Source organism: Agelaius tricolor, unplaced genomic scaffold, assembly GCF_023055355.1.
Source record: "Agelaius tricolor isolate 1412-34295 unplaced genomic scaffold, bAgeTri1.0.p SCAF_4, whole genome shotgun sequence".
NCBI classification, from domain to species: Eukaryota; Metazoa; Chordata; class Aves; order Passeriformes; family Icteridae; genus Agelaius; species Agelaius tricolor.
In genome coordinates this window covers 49,093,380-49,116,534 of record NW_027269264.1, presented here as the reverse complement: position 1 = coordinate 49,116,534, position 23,155 = coordinate 49,093,380, and the positions used below count along the sequence as shown (strand labels likewise).

The following is a 23,155-nucleotide window of genomic DNA, read 5'->3' as shown; positions in this document are numbered from 1 at the left end:
GTTCAGTATGCTGGATAATATTTGAAATTAGCATTTCTGTGTGCTACCCTCAAGCAACATGTGTAGGGAGCCACAACTGTGGAGCTCTTTTTCTTGGCTGCCATTGAATCTGATTGCTTGCTTTCCAAGCAATTCTTGGAGATTCTCCAAGCAATTCTTCTCTCTTCACTTCTTACGACTGATACAGAAGTGATTTTTTTATGTTAAAATATCAGTTATCCACTCAAGTGAAAGTGGCCAAACTGTGTAAGTGGTGGAAGAAGAGAGTCTGAGAAAATATTTCTTATGTTAGCCCTGTTTTATGAGGAAATAGTTAGATTAAAAAAAAAAACAAAAAAACAAACAACCAAAAAATCCCAACTAATTTTTCTGGACCAATGGCCTGAAAATTCTAGAAAATTAAAACTTACTTTCTTTAAAGAAGCTGATAATCAATCTCAGAGAATTTGTTTAGCCTACAAAAGGGCAGGTATTGCCTTTGGTATGGAAGTTCAGCTGAGATGCTTGATGAGGAAACTTAAACCTGAAGCACAGATGCAACCTCTTTTATAGCATATTAATTTAGTTCTAATTATAGAGATTGGTATTTGCAATGCTGCTTCCTCCAGATCAAAAAACATTCTCTCCCTTCCTGCCCACAAAGTGAAACAATAAAAATGAAAGAAAGTTATTGTAAGTCTTAAATAAAACAAGAATATGAGAAAGAATATGTGCTTCAGGCAGCAAGTCCACACTGAATCATCAAATACATTTGTGTTCTCCACTCACCTTGCCTCCGGGAGTTTCCTGTGTGGGTCTCTTGTGTGCTCTACTCTTTGGAGGAAAAACTGGTTGTATGTTGCTTAGTAAGTAAGGCAGTAAAAGCACATGGAAGTTTGAAGTATTGAAGTATTTAACATTGTGGGGCTTTTTGTTTTTATTTTGCTCATTACAGAGGATATTTAAATTGGGGAAAATAAGAAACTGCAAAATCTCCAGAGCTGGAGTATAAGTGACATGCAGAAGCTTCATGCTGTCAGCTCAGCCTGTTTGTGCATATGCTGAGTGTAGCATATTTAACTGCAGGTTAGTTTAGGAGCTTGCAAGCTTTGAGGTTTTATTTGTTTGGTTCATTTTCTGGATTTTTTTTTACTGCTTCATAGCAAAATATTAAGATGAAAATACTAAAATAGCAGAAAGGTTTTACTCCTAAAATCTGTCATCCAGTCTTCTTGCCACTTTACATCACTTTGTGCAATTCCTGTGGGCTACCTGGTACTGCGCCAAGTTAAATTTGATTTCTGCTTTGGTTTGAAGAAAGGTTGAAGATTGTGAACTTGAAAGGAGAGGAAATGTGCAAGGATAGAATTTATAATGTCAGACCTCCGCATTTGGGGGGTAATTAAATCACACAATGCGCAATTGCCAGGAGCTCAAGCTTGAGAATAATTTGCAAACCTGGTAGAAAAACGACCACAGAATTGCTTTTTGAATTTGATCTTTTTTTTTTTTTTTTTCACTCTCTTGAATAGAAGAGGGAGTGAGGAACACTTATTCCAATAAGAACCTGATCTGGGTAGGTGGCCAAAACCAAGACAATGTCTGTACACTTTAAATAGCACATCCTCTTTCTGTCTGATTTTATGTATATGGTGGTTATAGCTTTTGGGGTTTTTTAAGTTCTTCTGCTTAAGTTACCTCGGATATTTCTATCTGAACCAAACTGTAATGTTTTTTTCCCCTCTTTTGGTAGCTGCCTCATGACAGAATAAAAACTGGATGCAAGTTGTGCATTGAGAAGTGATTGATGTGTGCTTGTGCAGCTTGTAGCACTATGAGAAACACAGGTGCAGCTGATGATGTTTGCTAGAAGTAGATTGAAAAAGCAAGAAAATGAATTTTCACTTCTGCACAGAAAACCTGTTGTAAAACTGCAGGGCAGGAAGCAATTCCGGAAGCAAAAACTCCATTTGTTTCTGCGGGACAAAATGAAGAGGCTTCTCCAAGGCCAGGTAGATGATAATTCAAACCATGCACATCGCTGCCAGCTCTCCCCAGTGGAGATTGAGTCAGACATGTTTGTTTGTGGAATGAACAGGAGCTCTCCAAGCACTGAGTTTTCCATGGCTGGAGGGGACTTTCATCAGGATGGAGGACATGATTCCAAGGGAGTGAGTGAAGTGTGTGTTGGTGAGGTGGAACTGAACTGGGGTGGCTACGTAAAAATACCATGTTCAGTTCAGCAGAACAAGAAGGACTTGCAGGGAAGTTCTGATGGTATCACGCAGACCTCTTCTGAAATAAAGGGCAGAGTGTCTGAGGGGCAGGACCTTTCTTCCCTGAGCATTACCATGAGCTGGAGGGATGCAGCTGAAAGGCAAGGATGCTTTCCCAAGGAAAAGACCATTGCATACAAGAGTCGAAGAAGGCAGTCAAGAGACCGCTCAGCTGATGTGGTTGATTACATTGTTAAAGAGCTACAGGGAATAAGTCGAATCCAGACAGAGATTGCAGAGCTCCGTCAGCACCTCACCTTGATAAAGGGCTCTGTGGATGAAGTCTCCAGCTGTGTGGACACTGTCTTGAGTGAGATAGAAGGCCTGCAAAGTGGTTCCGGTGGAAAAACCCAGGGTACTCGAGAGCCAAGAAGGGATGTACAAAAGGAAGAACCAGTGTTATATTTTTATGGCATCCCAGAGAAAGATGATGAAAACACAGTAGATCTTATCTGCAGCCTTTTGTCTGAATATCACTGTTTCAATGGGATTCAGTGCAGTAAGTATATAAAAGATGCTTATAGGTCAGATATTGGTACAGGCAAGCCATTAATGCCAAGACCAGCAGTTGTGAAACTTGTGAGTTGTGAACAGAGAGACTTTATTTTACAGAAGTCTATCCTTCTGCAGAGCTCAGGGGTCCGGGTTGCTACCAGTGAGGAGCAAAAGAGGCAGAATGGCCAGAGGGGCCAGAAAACAGATTCAGTCTCTTCGCAGTCTGGCTTGAAGAAAAACAATCATAATTCTGTGAATCCTGATGAAGCTCAGAGAACTGATGCAGTTGGGCACCTTCAGACTGACTCATGCCAAGTTAAGTATAAAAGCACAATTAGGACAGCAGAGTGTGCAGGGGAGAGACCTGATTGTGTGCAGAAGTCAGCCTTTACCAAGAAGGACACCTTGATACTTGAAGCTGGAAAGGAAGCAAAAACAGTAAGCTGCAGTGAGCAGCCTTCAGATGGCAGGGACCTTGCTGAACCTCCACAGGTGACCAATTCACCTAAATCAGGTGATGGGAATCACTGCTGCTCATCTGACTCTTCAGGCCATGCAAGCCAGATGTGTGCTTCAAGTAACGGTAGTGAGCAGAGGCTTGACACTAAAAGCATCACTGAGAATTCTTCTTCTCTTCTAGAAAAAGATGAGGGGATAACCACAGAAGAAATTGAAACAGACTATGATAACTCTTGCAAATTTACCAGTGCAGAGAAAGGTGATGTTCAAAGAGAAGATGTTTCTAGTGGGGTGACAACCATTAGCTATGATCATACAACAGATGAAATGGCTGACAGTAGTGACAGCTTGAAAGATATGATCCAAATGGACCTGAATGATCAAGATCCCACTGATCAGGTCTTTAGGGATGTCCTGGAAAATTCCCAGTATTTCCTTGACCATTCCCGGGACAACATTGATCTTGTAGACATGAAGTTTTACACTAATAAGCTTGGGAAAGCTATTCACCACTTCAGGTCTGCTCTGCAAGTGGTGTTCCATAAACTGGAGACAAGTGATTCTGAAATCCTTTTGGAAAATGATAGTGGCTTACAGATGGATGATGACAACACGCTTATGCTGACCAGTTCAGGTATGGGTGGCAGCTCTGACTACTTTGCAGAAACCCCTCCTAGTCAGTCCTCTGAGAGCCAGGCAAACGCAAATGTCAACAGTGAAGCATCTGCTCAGATGCAATTTGCTCCTTCCAGTCTTTCCTCTGTTTCGCACGAGCCTCCTGTTTCCAGTGTGCTACCATCATCTGTCTGTGAAATCCCTGCTAGGCAGCAGTTACCTCCTGAGGAGCTTGGAGAAGATGGGAACTGCCTACCTGAGCCAGGAAAGGAGTGCAGGCCCATGAGCCTTGACAAGGTGTGCGCAGAGACCATCTACCTGAACAAATGCATCAACAATTTCAAAAATGTGCTGAGGGAAAAGAGACAAATGCGTAGGAGACTCTTAAAAGAATTAGCACAGGAGGGAAACTGGAATTCTGCTGAGGAGACAAATTCAGGTAAAACGAAAAAATGTTTTTAAGGACATGTCAAAATCTGGTATTTGTGCAGCCAGTGGCCAACACTTCATTCTGTGGGTGAACTGTGAACATTTTGTGAGTTTATTAAAAGTTGTGAGCAAATAGTTACAAAGACAAGTACGTGTGCTGTACAACAGTACTGACAAAACCCCCTAAAATTTACTGTGTAACATGCTGAAATGCCAGTTAGCAAGCTTCAACTTTTTTTTCTTTTTTTCTTTGAGAGAGGAAGATTTGCACTGCTTCTTCCAAATAGCAGGTGTTGAGGTTTTTCGTCATAATTCGTGACTCGGTTTCTTGTTAAATATAATAGCTAAGACATGTGATAACAAAGTGTGCATTTGAGCTATAAGTAGCCAGATTTGCAGTTTTGAGAGTTGAGTGGATCTAGACTTTCAAGTGACTCTGTCACAAAGTGGGAGTTCTCAGTGTTTAATCACTTCTAGATATTATCCTAGTAGAGACCTTTTAAATAATAAATACTACTACTAATAATAGTTTAAAAACTGGAACATTTAAACTTGTATTTTGGTATTGTTTCCATAACTTGTCTTTGAAATGGAAAATTTTTGTTTCTGGGGAACTACATCCCTTATTTCCGGCACAGATTTTGAAATGTGTGACCAAAGCAGATGTGAGCTGATACAGTGGTGGAGCAGTGTTGCTAAACTCATTTCCTGAGTCTGTGGGAGATAGAGCTGACTGGCATCTTTTGATGGGACATGTTTTGACAGCCTTGATTTGGTAAAACAGAACCCAAAGTTGAAGTGTAGGTCCATCTTCCCCCTTCCTCTCCAGGCAGTGAGAAGGCTTTCTCAGTGTCATCCCTATGAGTCACTACACAGTTAAGGAAAGAGGCTTTGTTTCAAGAGTGGAAGTTATTTTAACTATATCTTGAAATCTTCATGTGAACATAAAATCTTGTTGTGAACTTTCTTGTATCAGATACTGAGTTCACTCTTCTTGTAATCATGGAAACTGGTCAGAATGATCAGGGGGCTCTTCTCCCTGCTGAAGGAGTCATCTAATGCCAAGTGCTTTTCCAGTGACTCTGCTTTCACTGTGAAGAAACTATCTGTCAACCCATACTTGATTTCTGTATCAGTCATCCTCTCAGTTATGCAGATCATAAAGCTGGTAATCAACTCTCTGCTTTATTATTTTATGCAAGGTCTTTAGTATAGAGTTGGCTCAAACAGTAAGTTTTTAATGAGGGAAACGATGGGATTTGTTAGTGAGCTTGGCACAGATACTTTTTTTTTGAGTAGTGTTTGTGTGGTGCTCAAGTCCTGGGCATATGTCCTAATTTTAGAACCTGAGAGAACAGGCAGTGGTTTGGATTAGCATGTGCCACAGTACAGCAGAAGTACTGAAATAGCCTGTTTCTGAATGTGAGAGGAGGCTGCTCATCTCAGCAGAGTTTGAGCAGCACAGGCATGTTCACAAGGCAAGAAGTAGCCAAAACAATTGAGAAGGAGGAACAGAGCTGAGCTTTGTACCTTAGATCTGGCTCCAGGATGAATTGGGATTTCTTGTCCTCCCCAGTTCAACTCTCTTGAACATCATCCAGTGATGTGACAAAAAATTTGTGGTACTTGTGTGCCCCTCCCATAAGGATAGATCTATAGTAGATTTGGCAGTTGAAGCTATAAAAATAAGTGTATGATGAAGTCACAATGTAGGAAATGTACTCTGAGAGACAGAAGGAGTCAAAGATAGTGGAAAAAAGTGTATGAAGGATAAGAAAAGAAGGACCTTGGGGAGAAAACCCTGGAGATGCCAGGAAGCAAAGCAGCCCAGACCCTGACAGCTAGACAGGGAAAGAGTTAGAACTAGATGATCTTTAAGGTCTCCAACACAAAACATTCTATGATTCTGTGACTCTCTGAAACAGTGTTGTTTTCGCATGCATTTTTCAAGAAAGAGAAACTGCAGTTCTGTGTCCTATTTCTATGTACTCAAGTTTGAGCCAAGCTTTTATTTTCTTCCTTTCAAAAAAGCATCATACCTGGAATGCAATGAAATATTGTTGATCTGCTTTTTTCCCCAGCTGTAGATGAGTGTTTCTGACTTACTTTAAAAATGTAATTTGTTGTTAATAGCCTTTTCAGTTCTCAGATAAGGTCCACTGAAAACCCAGTTCTGCAGCTGTTTTTTGGTTCTGAACCTAAACGTCACATTTGCTCAAAAGTTCAGTTCAAGGTATTTTCTTAAATGTGATTGGCAGCAGCCTCCAGCAAAGGAATGGAAGATAAGTTTGAAGGTGTTGGTAAATATGCATGTTTTGGTGAATCAGAGATGATGCACTGGCATAAAGGTTTAAATTATTTATAGTTGAACACAGATGCAAATTACTGAAAGAACTTGGAACTTGGTAGATGCATATAAATAATTGTTGTATTTAATTGGAAGTCAAAAGAAAAAAAAATAAAATGTCCCTGAAAATCTGAGGAAGCTTTTAAAGTTTGAATTAAAAAAAAAAAGAAAAAAAGTGTAAGTGAAGATGATGATAGTTTGAATTTGTTTAAAGTAAAGCCCTGAAATGCTAGAGATTTTATGATATTTAAGGTAACTGCTCAAAAGTGAAATTGTGAAAGAATTCTGTGATCAGGGTTTAGCCAACTTAGTCACCATTGATGAAGCTGTGAATGCACGTGCTGTAGTGAGACACAAGATTTCAAATCTGTGTCTGCAGTTACTCAGAGCTTTGCCAAATTTTACATTTGGCCTGAAACTGTCCCTAACTGCCTTAAACTTGATGGGCCTGAGAAATCAAAGATGAATACGGATTTTAAGCCAAAATATTTTTTGTGGGTTTTTTTTTAATTATCCAAAAATTAGTCTAATGCAAGATTTATTGCTTAGTATTTATATAAAAATAAGTTTGACCTACATTTGAGAAGCTCTAGTGCCCTGAGGTCTTAAAATTTGGCAGTGCTAGCCTGTGTCAAGGAATTTTCTGTGGAAAATCAACCCCAAATGAGCGGAGTGAATACGCTTTTGAAAAATATGTAGTTTGCATATGCTCACTGGTAGCTTGCTACTGTTGAGCTGTTGCTTTGCCAGAGACTCCATCTGTCCTCAGTGTTTTCCAGCCGCGGGCTAAAAGCAGGGTTTCCCTGCTCGACGTGACTGAGAGCCACAGCAGACCTGAGAGGGGACACGAGCCCAGGTCTCCCACGTCTTCTGCACTTCAAGACTCCACAGGAGAGGCCAGGAAGGAGTAGAGTTCAAATGCAAAGGAATTAAGAACCCAGGAATGAGGGATGCCTGGATCTTCCTGAGACACACTGAAACCACCCCAGGGACCAAGTCAGGAGAGATTTGGCATGGGTTGGAAGGGCTTGGGGTGACTGTGTTAAAAGAAGGACAAAACCAAATGACTTAATGTGGAATTGTGTCTGTCTGCGTGAGAAGGTTTTGCTTAATTAAACAGGACAGGCAGGGTTACTTCAGAGAACAGTCAGAAGGATCCATGCCAAACAAAACACGTTCCCATCTGAGTCTGGAAGGGACTGCAGGTTTCCTCAGTTTCTCCAGGTCAGCTGGTCTGTGCAGAGCAAATTGCCAAAACAAAGCCCTTGTGCCACACTGGTGGTTGCAGCATCCTGCTGCTTGTGATTTTGCCTCTGTTAGCTCCAAAGGTGAAGCCTGCAGGGTGGCCCAGAGACTTTCTGTCCTAGTGAGCATCCATGCAAGCATGTCTTAAGGTGGGAACAGGATTTTTATTTTAGCTAAAATCCAGCACTTTGTTTTCTAAAGTAATTTGACTTCTCCTTAGCAATTGAGTTAAAATAGCTTCTCTATTTTCCTGTCTTAGTGATTGCATGTCTGTAATTACACCCATATAGACAGTAACTTCAAAAACTATTTTTGCTTTTAAACCAATTTGAGTGTCTCCTGTTGCCATGAAGATATTCCTTCCCCTCCATCTTTCATACACAAATGAGTAATAGGATTCTTCTGTGCAGATAGAGAATTATCTGATTGGAAGACTTAAAAAATATCATGTCTGTACCGGAAGTTTTGAGTATGACTCTCATGTAACTTTACTAGCCTTGAAATTGCCTATCCATAAACATGAGATTTCGTGTAGGAGGCTTCAGGATTTTTTTTTTTTTTGATCAGAGGAAAATTGCCTAGATGTATAAACTCAGAAAATATCTCTCTGCATTATGATATTTGCAAAAGCAAAGTGTGTTCGTGGGAGCTGCCAGTTTCCTCGTACTGGGCAAAATATACAGGGAGTGAGGAAGGGAGAAAGGGGGATGTTTCAAATGCAGGGATGCAGGCAGTAGATGCAGTCTGGGGGAGAGGGGAACAAATTTGTTCCTCCCTATAATAAATCCAGGTTTTTTTTCCTGTATGATAAATGGCAGCTCCAATTCTGTGTTAAGATTACTTAAAATTTTTCAGTTAATGAAACAGGAACAGTAACTCTAAAAAGATCTCTCAAAAGCATATATTTTAATGCATGTGCAGTTATGGATAATATTGGATGAGTTTAACTTGAGGTTGTCTGTTAGAGATTAATTGTCTGGTGCATGTCCCAGGAAGCACATGGGAAAACTCTGCTGCACGAACGTGTTATCAACTTGAGGCAAACCTTTACCCCAGTTTCTATAAAAATCACTATACAGAACTCATGGCAGAAATCTGGTCTACTAACTTTTGTTCCTCTCCTTCTTGTCTTTTTTTTTTTTTTTCTTTGCAGAAGGAGGTAGAGGAGAGCTCCAGGTTGTACATGTTGTCCCTTGTAACCAGCATCTCTTTCTGAAACCCCTGTGTGTGCGTGTCTCATCTTCCTGTAGCCAATTGATCCTGCTGAGGCGCTGAGATTCCATTTAGCATGTTGTGATTGTCTGAGGCATTGTTAACACTGTGTATGAGTAAAGAGTCTGTTCAGTGCCTATGACCTTGTACAAAGAGGAAAACATGAATGCTTGGAGTGATGTCCTCCCTTTGGTGCTCTGTGGGGTGTGTGTGATGTGCACAGGCACCGCGTTAGTAGAGGACAAGTTGTTCATCTTGTCTTTTCCAGTCTTCCTCTTTATGGATCTTGTTTAAACCAAGTATTTCCTCATTTTTCTTCAGTTATATTATTTCATTTCATCTCTGTCTGGCTTATCCACTTTCATCAATTAAAGTCAAAAATATGTCTGGACCGTAGTAGTGAGATTAATTAAACCCGGGTGCTGAAAGATGTCTGCTGCAAGTCCCGTGCCTTTTTAGGTAGTCACTTTACTTTGAGCCAGAGCCCTGTGCCCCATGGGAAAGGCAGAACCTTCTCCTTAATACACGCAGTTGTTGTCTTTCTAGTCATGAACTGGTTACCTCTGCCCATTATCCTGTGGGCAACAGGTAACTCTTTCCTCCTAGGAGGATCTGCAGAATTATTTTGTTGACTGCTGTGTGCTTTGTCAACAATTGTGTTAGCAACTGTATCTCACATAGAGAAATTACTGGCTTTTGGAATCTCAGCTCTTTTATTTTCATGACTCTGTGCTGTGCGTATTCAGTGCCTGCTGTGCTTCCTCCTCTCCTGTAGCTGTATAAATAAGGCAAAACTGGCTTCCAGGAGAAGCTGAACCTTGCACGGATTTTTGGGCCTCCATGCAGATGTCATCCCTTGAGTCCAATGAATTTGCATTTCTAAGCTTTATTGGCTCATATATCAGCAGTTTTGTTTCCTTCTTACTGGTAAATATCTGTCAATTAATGCTTTTTCAGGAATGCAGAGATAACTGGTGTCAAATATTGGTGTTAAATACAGTCCCCTTTTGACTTCAAGGCAAAACCACTGTAAACCTCCTTAAACTGTTCATCTGGTAGCTAGAAAGGTGGTACTGGATGATGCATCAGTTGGAAGGAGCTTCCTTTGGGGCTCTTCAGCCCTTAATAAATGGATAATATTGCAGAATACAGAATGAATTTAAAATAATCCCTTGACTTGTTGAAGCTTTGGATTCCATGTAAAATGCTGCATACTTGAGTGAATGAAGATATTGAATCACAAGACTGACTTAATTGGGAAGATTTAGTTCAGTCCGACTCTGTTAATGCCACTGAAGACATGCACTAATTAGGCATGACCAGAAGTTTAATTTAGTCAGTTGCTCCTTGTTTTAGCTTGATTCAGATTAACCTATATCTAACTGAGGGTTTTGAGGTTTAATAATAAAACATGGTATTTGAAAACAAGTTAGGATGATTTTCAAAACAAATAAGATGTCATTATTGATTTTTTAATCTGTTTAAATAAAGTGGCATAAAGCAGCTTTACATGTTTTACATCTGATTTTTATTTTAAGAGGATAATGTGCTAGACACAATGTACTTAGATGTGATGGAAAATTACATTGTTAGGAAGCCTTTTATGTGGAGAGCTAGATACATATAAAAGGTTAACAGATCTGTGGATGTTCTTTCTTTCCCTTGTGATGCTCCAGACTTTGTGATTTATTTTATATCTTTTTTTGCCCCTCTGTCCATTTTATGGACCTTTGCTTCTACAGAAGTGCATAATTGTTTGTTTTGTCCATTAAAGTATCTTCTTGTGTATGAGAGAATTTGCAAAATTTTAAAATTGCAGCTTTGTTAAATAACTTCTCAAGTTACTTGTAAGCCCAGCTGCTGCTTTTCCTTAGTAAGCAAAACTCCTGTTGTTTCCTTTATAGGCTTCACCAAACATTGACTTCCCTGTGACTGAATACTTTGACTTAAGTAACCATGTCTGTTGCCTTGTTTAGTCCAGGGCCTTCATTTATGCTGCTCTGTCGCTGACATAGTTTTTCTTCCTGGTTCTTTGTTGATCAGAGACTTTAATTACTTGAGAAGACCTTTCAGCAGCTGTTTGCAATATACTATACAGCTTTACTGTGGGTGAATATACTGCAGTGCTAGGGTGACAAGCACTTCCCCATTTTAAAGTATTTGTTGGATAGTAGGTATAAAAATGTCATCCACCAGCATCAAAATTTTTAAAAATCAAATAAGGATGTGATGGCCTGTTTTATTTACATGTTTGTTTCTCTGTTGTTTCAGTGCTCTTATATGTGCTTACTGGAGGTTAAAAAAATTAAATTTCAGATTCAGTCTGATGTGGCTGCTTTCAAGGAAAGATCAAATGACAGAGCTGTGCAGAGAAGGCCATGAGCCAGCAAAACGCTTTCTTTGACTTGCAGCATGTGGATGGATGACAGGGTGTTAAATGTGTCTGCTTTCCCTTTGCCTTCCCATTTGTCCTTGGGAAAGACAGTGTTAAAAACTCTCACAGGTGTTGCAGTGCTCTTCTCATGTGCTTGTTGTTTCTGCTGCTTGCCCTGGCTCTGACCAGCTCAGGCTGCTGCCGTGGGCTGAACTTGAGGAGACTGGTGGCTGGTGACAAGTCCCAGGGCAGCTGCTGGAGCCCTGCTGTGTCCTGGCACGACTGCTGCCTTTGGAGAGTTGGAAACTCACCACCTGCAGCAAATTCATCTGGATGGACAATACTAGTGTGTGCTTTCTTTAAATAAGGAGGCATATGTGAAGAGTTCTTACCCCCAAGAAGGGTGCACACTGTGGATTACTTTGTTTAGGTGGCATTGATGGAGATGTCTTAAACCCTCATGCCAGCACATGTAGCTAATACAGCCTCTGCTTCTTTGACTACTCTTGCACTTCGTCAGTGCAAGAAGGGACTGCAGAGGACTTCTTGGTGACTGCCACTGTGTGATATTATGTGCCATTTCCTTTTAATATAAACCTCCCAATGTCATTCTCTAGAACTGTTATGGTTTGGTGTCTGCTTGTCCTTTTGAAAGACTTCTACGGAGGTGTCGTCATGACACATCTTTGAATTTTCATCCTCTGTTTAGCTGTAGTTCTTCTCCTATTCACCTGCCTGTTGAACAAGCACAGGAAAAGGTTCTTTTTGCTAGAGTAAGCAAGATGTTTTGTTTTTCTCCTTATAGGATTGTGTTTACATACTCCAGCTGCTTTTGCCATTTTCCTTTGTAATTATTTTTTACTTTGATGCAGAATAAAAAGATTTCATATGCTTTTCTGAAGAAATCTTGCCAACATAGTACAAAGGTATTTATGCTTTTACTTCTGTGGAGACATTGCATTGGACTTGTTCTATGGATTATGTTCTATTCCTGCCTGGCTGGATCATAGAGGCTTATGGTCAGTGTGGTGACTAGAACTCAAATCCATTGTTTCATGCTTTTCTCCACTGAGGAACACCTTGTATCTGTCAAATTCATGGCAGCCTTTGGGACTTCGACCTTGATATTTTTTCCATGTTTGATCCTCCATCATTGCCGTATTTACTGCCATCAGTTCTTTCTACCGGACCTATGAGTTCAGTGTCAATAATTCTCCTGGGTTTGTCATTTCCAGATTTTATCAGCAGATCCTACTTACTCCCACTAGCTTCCTTATTGCGTTGTCCATGACTGGCTCAGTTACAGTTACTTGTTTATCCACCTGAAAGCTCCTTCCTCCTCCTCAGCTTATCCGGTCTTTATTAACGTCATATGGCACTGCATCAAAAGGGTTTTTTTGAAATGAGAATTCAGTTCATCATTCATTTTATAGTTAGAGAAAAATAGTTGCTTTGTGAAACAAAGCCTGTTTTTCAGTAGCCTCCATCTTAATTCTTTCCTTCATGTTTGCTCAGAACCCTTTCAAGCTTTTGAAGCCATTAATGGTCCTAATCTGGATCACATTTCCCTCTTCCACACATATACACTTTAACTGTGAGTACTGCATTGGCTCTTCTACAGTCTCAAGGCATCAGCCCTCGTTTGATGGATGTCAGGTGCTGGTTCTCTTGGCATTTTCTCGGGGAGAAGGCTGCCTGGAACAAATTAGCTCTTTACTTTGCTTTCAGCAGATGATAACTCCTGCTTTCACACAGCCATCACCTGCTTTGGCCCTGCATCAATATTGCCACTTACTGAAAGCCCTTTTTTTGTTTTGTGCTATTATGCCCAGTTGATTTTCAATCTTGACACCAGAGAATCTCTGCCTTTTGTTTTTATTCGCATGTCTGAAAGACTTGGTAAAAATAAATTATATTTTTGCTCATTTTTTAAAGTGATCTGGAATTCCTGGCAAGTTTTACTTGCACATCACAAATCTGGGACATGATGTAGGTTTGTTTCCTGATCATACTTTCTGCCTTCCCCATGTCCACATTCCTGGCTATTCTCTGTTGACTTGTGGTTGCCTGTAGGAAATTGCTTAACTAGGTAACAACTTTCCCTATATCTTTCCTTCCCCCTTACTCCCAGATTCTTGATACTCTTGTGGTCTCCAGTCTGCAGTGAGCACACTGTTTTGTAGTCTTTTAATGTCTCAAATATCAGTCACATTTCATTCTCATGTAAAATGATGGAAAACCTTGTTATTACTGACTTCTGCCATCAATGTTGCCACGTTTGTGTTTGTCATTCTCTGTCATTCAGCATAGCTGAGCCATTGGTGTCAAGCTCAGCCCAGTATGAAACCTTTGTCCATTTTAGTGTTGCTTTCTAACCACAGCTCTTCCAAGTGTTCAGATGCGAAGGTAGAGATGTCCTCTCCTGTGTGCTCAGAAGGATCTGGTTGCATTTACTTCATGAAATCTCTCTTGACCAACAGCTGGTTCAGATCCCTCTGGAGAAAATGCAGATTTCAGGCTGAGGGGTTTTGGTAGCAAAGCTTGGTGAAGCCTTCTGTGCAGCTGTAGCTATGGGGAAACGTGCATGGTACTGGACTGTGGGTCTGGGCCCCTTCCTGCTCTGCAGGCCTGTCTGATCATGCCCATTCCATTATGGATAACATCGTACTGTTCAATCTGTTTAAATACAAAATAATAAACTTACTAATAGGTAGTCTTTAAATCTGCAAATTCCCTAATTTGTAGGACTCAAAAATACAAAGTTTGGACATTTGCTTCTGTTCAAGTTGTTACCTCAAAGAGAATGTCTTTCCTTGGTTATTTCTGCTCTTCTTGGGAATCTTTGTTTGTCACCTGTGAACAGTGTGGGGTTGCACAACTCACTCAGAGCATAGTTTAGGAAAAAAGAGCTTTCTTCTGGGGCTGTGTTCCTTTATTTTGCAATAAGAGTTGGATTCTTATTTCCTGACTCAAGCTCCTTTATTTTGTTGACTCTCAGGTTTTGAGTTCCATGGCTGGAAATACTTTCTTTTTCACTGTGTGCAAGTTGCAGCCTCCTTTTTCTCATGGCAGATGTCACTATCTGAGGTTGGAGTTTTAGCTAGCATCATCACCTGCTTAGTCCTTTGTGAAAGCAGCATTTCTTTCGGGGAGTGCAGGAGAACATATGACCTGTGAGCTGAAACAAAGAGGTTTCTAGTTACGGATAGCTGTTTTCCCCTTATCCAGAACCTATTGTTTCTTCCAGGTACATTGCAAGTGTTCAGATACTTATCACTTCTAATTAGTCCACTCAAGATCCGAAGAGAAACGGTCTATGAATGTAGTCTTAATGTGAACATAAAAACATGGTTTGAATTCATAAATATGAATCTCCACATTTGCATTCTGTGGTGTTTTCCGTCACACTGTGGAATCCCTGCAGTTGACCTGCAAGTGGTGGCCCTTGTTTCATGTCTGTTAGAAGTGAAATACTTTTAAATAAATGAGTGAAGCTACAATGGGACCTCTTTGCTTAGGAGACTAAAGAGTCTTTGCATTTGGGCATGAGCAAAGCTCACAAGTGTTCATACAGAGGTTCATGTTAATCTGTCATTTATGCATTTCATAGAAGCGCTTTTAATTTATAACATCTTCATTGTGACCATATTCATGTTAAGTGGTGACCTGTAGTAACAGGAGCTCTCCAGTAACTTGTTGGAGGTGGAAAAAAAGAAAGCATTTGTCTTCAAGACTGCCTATTGAATGTGGAGTTGCACTGAACAGGCTCTTCAGGTTCTAGTCCTGGCTGTTCAATGAAATTGCATAGTCTGTCTGTGTCTGTATGACTTACCCTGACATCTTGGTCATTGGAGGTGCTTGAACGAGTTTCTGTATGCATTTGCCTGCATGCAGTATGGTCTGTTACCCTTTCTGCAGAATACAGTACAAATAATTTTCCTGGTGTTTCTGGAAACTTTCATGTTATTTTCTTTTTCCCTTCTCCCACTTCAGGGCCAAGATGAGGCTGATCCATCAAAACCACCCTGGCTCAAAGGAGGGTAAGTGGTATTTTGAGACCTTTTATCCCCTGTATTTGTAATCAGAGTGTGCTTTAGAAGTCTGTAGTTCAGTCTAAGTAAAAATAGCATTTATGATGTTTTTAATAAAATAATCAAGTGGCCAAGCCTCACTGAAGGCCAGGCTGCTGCTGTATGTCAGTCTCTTCTAAAGCAGTGGAGGTGGGATATGCAGCTCTTCCACAGAGACCTGTGATTAAGAGTAAGGCTATAGCTGCAGTGTATAATCTATAATGTGTTGGTGGCAAGTGCTTATGTCAGCAGTATTAAATAATTGCTGCTGAGCACCTCAGAGTGGTCCCCATGAAATCCTTTCTCCTGGATCATTCATTGGTGGCAGCAGAAGGGAAAGAGTAGCTCTGAAGGAGTGCTGTGTCTTCTGCTCTTAAAAGAAGATAATAGGTTTGGGGGAGCCTTCTGTATTTGCGGGGATTCCTTGTAGTAGTTAAAACTGCACTAACTCTAGGAATTATTGCAGTCTGTATTTTTAAAGCATTGCTCATCATGCCTGTTTTGGACAGATGAGAGTGATCAGGTCGTGCATTCTCTCCACAACACACTGCTTGCAGCAAATGAAGCAGACAAATTCTGTTTGTAATTGCAGCGTGACACTCTGTGGTAATAGGTGCCAGCATGGCAGCTTCTCTGGGATCCTCTGGCAGGAAAAAGACAGTGACACATTTTACAGGTTATGTTCCTGGTACATGGTCAGGGTGATTTGGTTTGATGGTGGGGCACCCATTAGGAGCTGTCAGTCAGCAGCAGCAAGATTCGCCCTGAAATCTCAGCCAGACATTGGCTTGCTTAAGTTAATTCTCATACTACTTAAGGAAGCTTCCCTAAAAAAGCATAAAGTTAAATTGGAGGCTTCATTATATGGCTTTCTCCTTTTGGAGTCATTGTTCTGTGGTGTTGGTATTCCCACAGTCACCTGCGGATGCCTGGAGCTGCCTAGCAACCCTCTGCTTTTCCCAAGGAACCTGGGACTTAGTGAGTGGGCTGCTGGAGAATTGGCAATTTGCAGGAGCAGGAGGCAGTGATTTATTGTAACTATAAACAGCACCTTCTCCTGCTTCAACAAGAAGACAGTGTACTCAGTTTATTGGTTCATGCGCATCAAATTATTTCCTAGCCTGAAAGGTAGATACACCTACAAGTCCTGAATTATTTAAACATGTGTTGTCAATTCGAGGCATTGTTTGCTCTAGTCTGTAATTTTTTTCTTTTCTACACAAGATACAGCTGAACAGTCTGGCTAATGTAGTTTTGAACAAAAGTTTGTCATACTCACTCATCCCATGCAAGGGATTCCCAGAGAAGGTGGTTGTGGGATGTAAACCTTTAATTCAACCCTTGGCCACATTTTGGCTTATTAGCCTCAAAGTATATTAAATTATTTATGTTTGGAGTTGTTCTTTCAATAGGAAGATTGCAGTTGTGGTGTCCTTTGAAGGAAGTAGTCATCCTCTGTTACTGCAAACCACCTTAGCTTGCTTAGATTGTCAAGATTTAATAGAAACCTCTGTGTGATACAACTTGTATTAAAAGATGAATACGTGCTTCAAGCAATTTTCATTTATAGTATAATGCAACAGGAGCTCCCTGTCTGTAATCACTGGCTTTGGAGATACCACTTCAAATAAAATGGACAATTGGTATTATGGATCAGTTTCTGAGTGTAGTATCTCATATCTGTATCTTTTATTTATTAGTGCAAATTATCTTCTTATACAGAAATGCTATTCACTCCTCAATACAGCTCTCTATAATGCTATAAATATTACATCCACTGCAGAGGCGAGTTATCCTATTACATATAAAACTGCACTGTGCACATTTGAGGCACCGTCAATTCTTCTGTAATTAAGTGAAGTAGCAGTTGTGCTTGAATAAAGGGACTGAGGTAGATAAAAGCACAACACTTTTGAAAATTAGGAATTGTTAAATTTTTTTATTAATATTAACAAGCTAAAAGCAGGTCATCTGGGTGTGTAACTATGTATGTACTAGTACACCTCTCTTCAGTGACAAATACAAGCACCTTTCAAATACATTTGTCATCCTAGCTTACCACTGTTTCTGTCATAAACCTCAATCTATCAAAAGTATTTTGCAACAAACCAAGTTGTAACTAGACATGTTTGTCAAGCACAATAATTTATATAGGCTCATCTTGAATTTATAAAGCATGCAATTTTAATGTTTCTCTTCTTTCCTGGGAAATGTCAGAGTATCGCAATTTCCTTTCAATTAAATTAGAAAAAAAATTTGAAATCAGGTAGGAAAAAGCTGTTAGCCAGGAGCATTAACTCTGGAGTTTTACTTGTGATCATTTTGTTGAATCTTTTCAGGTTATACACTCTCCCTTTCAATTTTATATATGCTTTGATAATTCAAGGGATTTACACAAATCCTTGATGCAAAGCTTATCAATAAGCTGTGCTGTGGTCCAGGTAATCCCGGGATTCTTTGCATCATCTGAGTAGTCTGCCATGACACCTATTTTACCTCAAAATAGTATCACCAGTATCGGAAAGGTTTTTTAGCATAAGGGCAGCAGACAAATGTGGCAATATAAACATATTTCTTACTTCTTTATGTGTGTGAGATTTTTCTATAATAATTCAGAAGGGATTTTTGCAGTATGACTTTGTCAAAAAAATTTTCTGGAATTCTCTGTTGGAAGTGATGATAGCCTCTAGTGAAAAAACACAGCGTGGCCTTGCTGTGAGGATTTCCAGTATTGGAAAACTGCACTGTTGGAAAACTGGGGAGCTGACATGGCTCTTGCATTTACACGTGACTGCTCACCTTCCCACCAGGCTTGTTCAGCCAGCAGCAGCTGTCAGCTCAGCCATGGCTTGGACATGTCACCCTCCTACACCCCATCAAAAAAGTCAATTATACTATTACAATTCTGTCACATGTTTCTGTAATAATGGACTGCTTTCCTCTTTGTCACAGCTTCATGCTAGGCTGTGTTGTGGCATCCTTGTCCATTCTCATGCTGTAGCATGGGTTTGGTCACACTGGATGTTTTGTTTGGTGGTTTTTTGCTTTTGGCTGTATTTAAGGGGTCTTGAGTAGGCCCTGCTCTCTAATGGCTGCAGGTTGCCTCTTGTCATTTATCAACCTCATAATTTTCATAGCATGTGTGAATTTGTAGTGGCAGTTTGATTTCCTAGATTGTTTGGAAAGGTAGTTTTTATGACTGTATGAACAGTTTGTACCACACTCCTTTTTCCTGTAATTTTCCTGCAGAGCATTTTGACTGGGTATGTTGTACCAAATCAACAAAATAACCAGGCTGAAATTGCCAGCCAGTTTATCATACAAATACCAAAACATGTAAGCCAGAGTGGCAGGGAGTGGAGACAAATGGCTAAAGATGAAGAGGCAGAGGGTTCCCTTGCAGTCTCTGTAATCGAGAAGACCTCAGAAGCCATATTCTTAATGTTAGCAAGGCCTGAGACCAGAGTGGAGATGGGGAGGGTGAGAGAGACACTGAGAAGTGCTGTGGATTTTGCCTGCTGGGCTGGGTGTTCATTGTGGGGAGGAAGCTACAGCAGAGAGATGTGTGCTCAGTTTCCAGCTTTAGGAAAAAGCATTATCTAAAGTCCTTAGAGATGGATGCATTTACTGGAGGCCTTTCAGCTGGATTAATAGACCATCTTCAAGTACAGGGGTACATCCATGTGGTGTTACCAGTAAGTGGTAGGATCCAGGTATAATTATCCAGGCTGGTCTCATTGGGAAGGGGAAGTAGGTCAGAGTGTTTTATTTCATCAGGCTCTGACTGTTGCTGGGGTAATCACCCTTCTACTTCATTGTCACTTCTGCCAGCAAGTGCTATCTCTTGTATGTACTAGTCTGCATGGCTTGAAATGCTGAGCACCACAATGGTCTCTTTTATAGAAACAAAAATAATATATTTTCTCCTCTGATGTCAGTTTTTTCCTAACAATTATACGGTCCTCAAGGGCCAGTATTAAGTGTGTTCTAAACTAGAATCAGAAGATGGCAGCATTCTGCCCTGGGGCTGATCCTCTTTGTTGTGCTCCCTCCCAACCACCAACACCAGGCAGGAATGTCTGGATTGTTGCATGTGAAGAAGATAAACACTTAATCGTTTTTAGCATTAACTTTACACTTTCTTAAGTATAATCTTCTGGCTGTTTTTCTTGCTTCAGTAAAGCATCACCCTCTTCACCCTTACCAACCCTAAATTAATTAGTTGTTTTGTTGGTTTTTTTTCCTCCTGAATTTCCAGGCCTGCAGGTGGTCTCTATGGCATCGATAGCATGCCTGATCTGCGCAAAAAAAAGCCAATTCCACTTGTCAGTGATCTGGTAAGAGATTTGTTTGTTTCTCTTCTGCCACACAGCATTTACACAACTGGCTTTACTTTCTTGATATATAGGCACATTCATTGTCACTTCAAGAATCTCAAGCGTTTTATTAAATTAATTCTTATACTAAAGGGTTAGGAGTACTGCTTAAAAAATCTCAGTGAGAATGAGCTATGGTTTTGTAGACAATTTCATTCATTTCACAGAATTAGGGTATTTTTCAAGTTTTTATCCTTTTTATTTTACGCAAAATATTTTATTATTTTTAAGCCTGCAGAATTTTAAAAGGTTTCCTAAAAGTCACATACCTTAGGGAAAGTTATAACATCCGTGTGAGGTTTGGCAGCTTACCAGAAGGCTGGAATTTTAGAGGATAGATAAACGAGCATATGTGGTTGGATTTAAAAAGCTATTTGCAATATTGCCAGTAGACTTCTGCACTGAGGAAGCATGTGAACCAAGTGAGTAATGAGGACAAGTTTCATATGCTTGTATGATAAGGCTTCTGCAGGACAAATGGTTTTCTCTTGGTTGTATTCAGTACACGTAGCGATTTCATACTTGAGAGAAATGCTGTAACAGCTGAAAGACCAAAGTTTCTATATCCTGTAAATCATATGAAAAGATGCATACAATTTTGTCTGCCAGCTTATACATGGGCAGCTTGGCATGTGTCTAGCTAACTGCTTGTATCTTAAATTGTTGCAATAATGGCATTAACTTGTGTTACTTCCCTTGAATGCATTCATTCTCTCTGTTCACAGGCCATGGTAAGTGCAGGTGAAGACTATCCATCAAGTCTTTACCAGAAAAAAACCCCTTACTTTATGTTATTCCCCCCTCTACTTCTTTGCTTTTTGTTTGAACCTACCTTATTGCAGTGAATGCGTATCGAATACTCTGTCCTGCTCCATCACTGTTGGAATGAACTTTTTCAGTCTCTCTTGAAACAGCATAAAGCAGAACATAAGTGGTACAAAACTGATAAGAGTTGGATGATTTCAAAGCAAGTCCTGCTATCTTTAAGTAGCCTTCTCTGCCTTCATGTTACTGGAGAGGCTGTAGAAATCCCTTGTATGCTACTGTGAGGTGCTGCAAAGACACTGCCCTGGGCTGTCCACAGCTGCAAAGCAGTGCTGGCATGATGTGAAAGGCGGTATTCCAAGGGGAAAATGCAGTTCATTGTGTTCAGTGATGGCTGATGAATGTGATACACTGTCACATTCAAACCTCTGCTCCCAACTCACTCCCCTCTCTTTTCTCCTTGTTACTTGCAACCTCTTTGCTGTCACATTTTGGGGTGTTGTATGTTTTGTAAAGCTGGGGAAATAATCTCCCTTTGGATATGAATGAAGTTAGATACACAAAACTGAGTTTGTTGTAGTGACCTCAGACAGCAGAAGGGCTACTGTTGCTACCAGAAAGTAAAAGTGGAGATGGGAACCCAGGTTTCATTGGCAATTCTTTGGCAATTCAGAGAAATTCTCTGGCAATTCAGAGAAACAAATAGAAATTTACTAGAGTGAGACTGATTATGGACAGATGGAAACAAGTTGGAGACCTTTCAGAGTATACATTTGACTCCTCTGAGATGTGAGCAGTCATTTAAGAAACCAGCTTAAATTCAGTAGATTGCTGGTTTGGTGTCTGGCATGACAGAGTCCCCTTGCTCACATCTCTGGGCATGTAATGCCATTGCACTTGTAAATGTTGGTGGTGAATAACAAACTTTCTTCTTCCCTAGTCACTGGTTCAGTCCCGAAAAGCCGGAATTACCTCAGCAATGGCTACTAGAACATCTCTCAAAGATGAAGAGCTGGTAAGTGGGAGGGTTACTTGACTTCTCTTAATTCTGACTAAGCAAATTAAAGTGATTTGGCTCTCTGAGATTCAGAGCCAGCTTCACAGATGTCTGGAAATATAGATGCAAAGCTTCCTGTATCATTTGGTCAAAGAAACTAAACACATAAAAGTAATATTTAATGTATCAATATAATCCTGAAAAATGTAGAAACACAGAATCACAGAATATGCTGAGTTGGAAAGGTACCCATCAGGATCATTGAGTTCATCTCCTGGTCCTGCATAGGACACCACAAGAGGCATCATTTGCCTTGATGATGCTGTCAAACACTTTTTGATCTCAGTAATCTTACTATTTCCTTCCATGCTATGTGCCATAAGGGATAGTGTGTGAAACTTGCTTTATTCAAGGTATTTCCCATCCACAAATTTCCCATAAATTGTTGTCTTCCAGTTTTTTTAACGCCTGGGGAGACACTTTTGGAAGGCAAGGGGTGTCCTCTGACACTGCATGCAAAAATTTGATGCATTTGTCCACCTAAAATGTGTAGCTTTATAGCACTGGTCATGCCTTTTCCTGTAAAATCGTTGCATTGGCTAGCAAAAATATGCTCAGTCACCTCCCTGGATGTTGGTTTACATGTGCTCTTGCCTTTCAGAAATCTCATGTCTATAAGAAGACCTTGCAAGCCTTAATTTACCCCATCTCTTGTACAACCCCACACAACTTTGAAGTGTGGACAGCCACAACTCCTACCTACTGCTACGAGTGTGAGGGGCTCCTGTGGGGCATCGCACGGCAGGGAATGCGCTGCGGGGAGTGCGGGGTCAAGTGCCACGAGAAGTGCCAAGACCTGCTCAATGCTGACTGCCTGCAGAGTGAGTAGAGTTCAGTGGAGTGTGGCTGCTCCAGAAATTGTTGCCAGAGCCTTCCTAAATGTACTGCTCATATCTCAGGGATCAGTGAAGCTGCAGTGATTGAAGTGACTGTGTGTTTTCTGAAAAGGTGCCATTGGGCTAAACCCCTTCCTTGGGGCACAGACAGCTCCACTGATGCAGAAAAGCTTCACAGCACTGTGCTTGATGTCCTTTTAAAGAAGGTTTAATTCTTTACTCTTTCACATCTGTTTGTTGGCTTTGGTTGATTTTTTGATGGCTGGTTTGGTTTTTTGCTTTGTTTGCTCTGTTTGTGTCAGCTCAGGTTGTGTATTTTCTAGCATATCCTGCATTGAAGTATGGGTTGGATGAAGAGGGTATGAGGCTGAATGTTCTGACATTTGTTCTCTCCCCCCTGCCCTGGTACTGCAGTCAGGATGCTTGTTCCAACCATCAGTCTGTGCCCCTGTTTTAAGCTTTTTAGAGCAGCACTGGGCTCGTGCTTAGGGTATAGAGTTCCTGAATTTAGCTTGGATTATCTGTACCAACAGCAGCCTGGGGGAAGGCATTTTGTCTTTTCAACAGTAGGCCTGCTTAGCTGAACCACTCTAGAGACCTAGGGCTGAGTTAACAGAGAT

At 40.6% G+C, this 23,155-nt stretch overlaps 1 protein-coding gene across 11 annotated transcripts in view; it reads left to right on the top strand.

The window, feature by feature from the left end:
* The window catches only part of UNC13B (unc-13 homolog B), a 207,986-nt gene that overhangs the window by 107,327 nt on the left and 77,504 nt on the right, over nucleotides 1-23,155 (top strand). For 5 of the 11 annotated variants that reach the window (XM_071425664.1, XM_071425663.1, XM_071425665.1 and 2 more), the window contains 4 exons: nucleotides 15,425-15,471; nucleotides 19,760-19,838; nucleotides 21,583-21,657; nucleotides 22,301-22,520. In XM_071425664.1, coding sequence (XP_071281765.1) covers nucleotides 15,425-15,471; nucleotides 19,760-19,838; nucleotides 21,583-21,657; nucleotides 22,301-22,520 — 421 coding nt within the window. Of the gene's footprint in view, nucleotides 1-934; nucleotides 4,264-8,998; nucleotides 9,073-15,424; nucleotides 15,472-19,759; nucleotides 19,839-21,582; nucleotides 21,658-22,300; nucleotides 22,521-23,155 lie in introns of all 11 variants that reach the window. The other 6 variants (XM_071425660.1, XM_071425655.1, XM_071425656.1 and 3 more) reach the window with 4 other exon arrangements.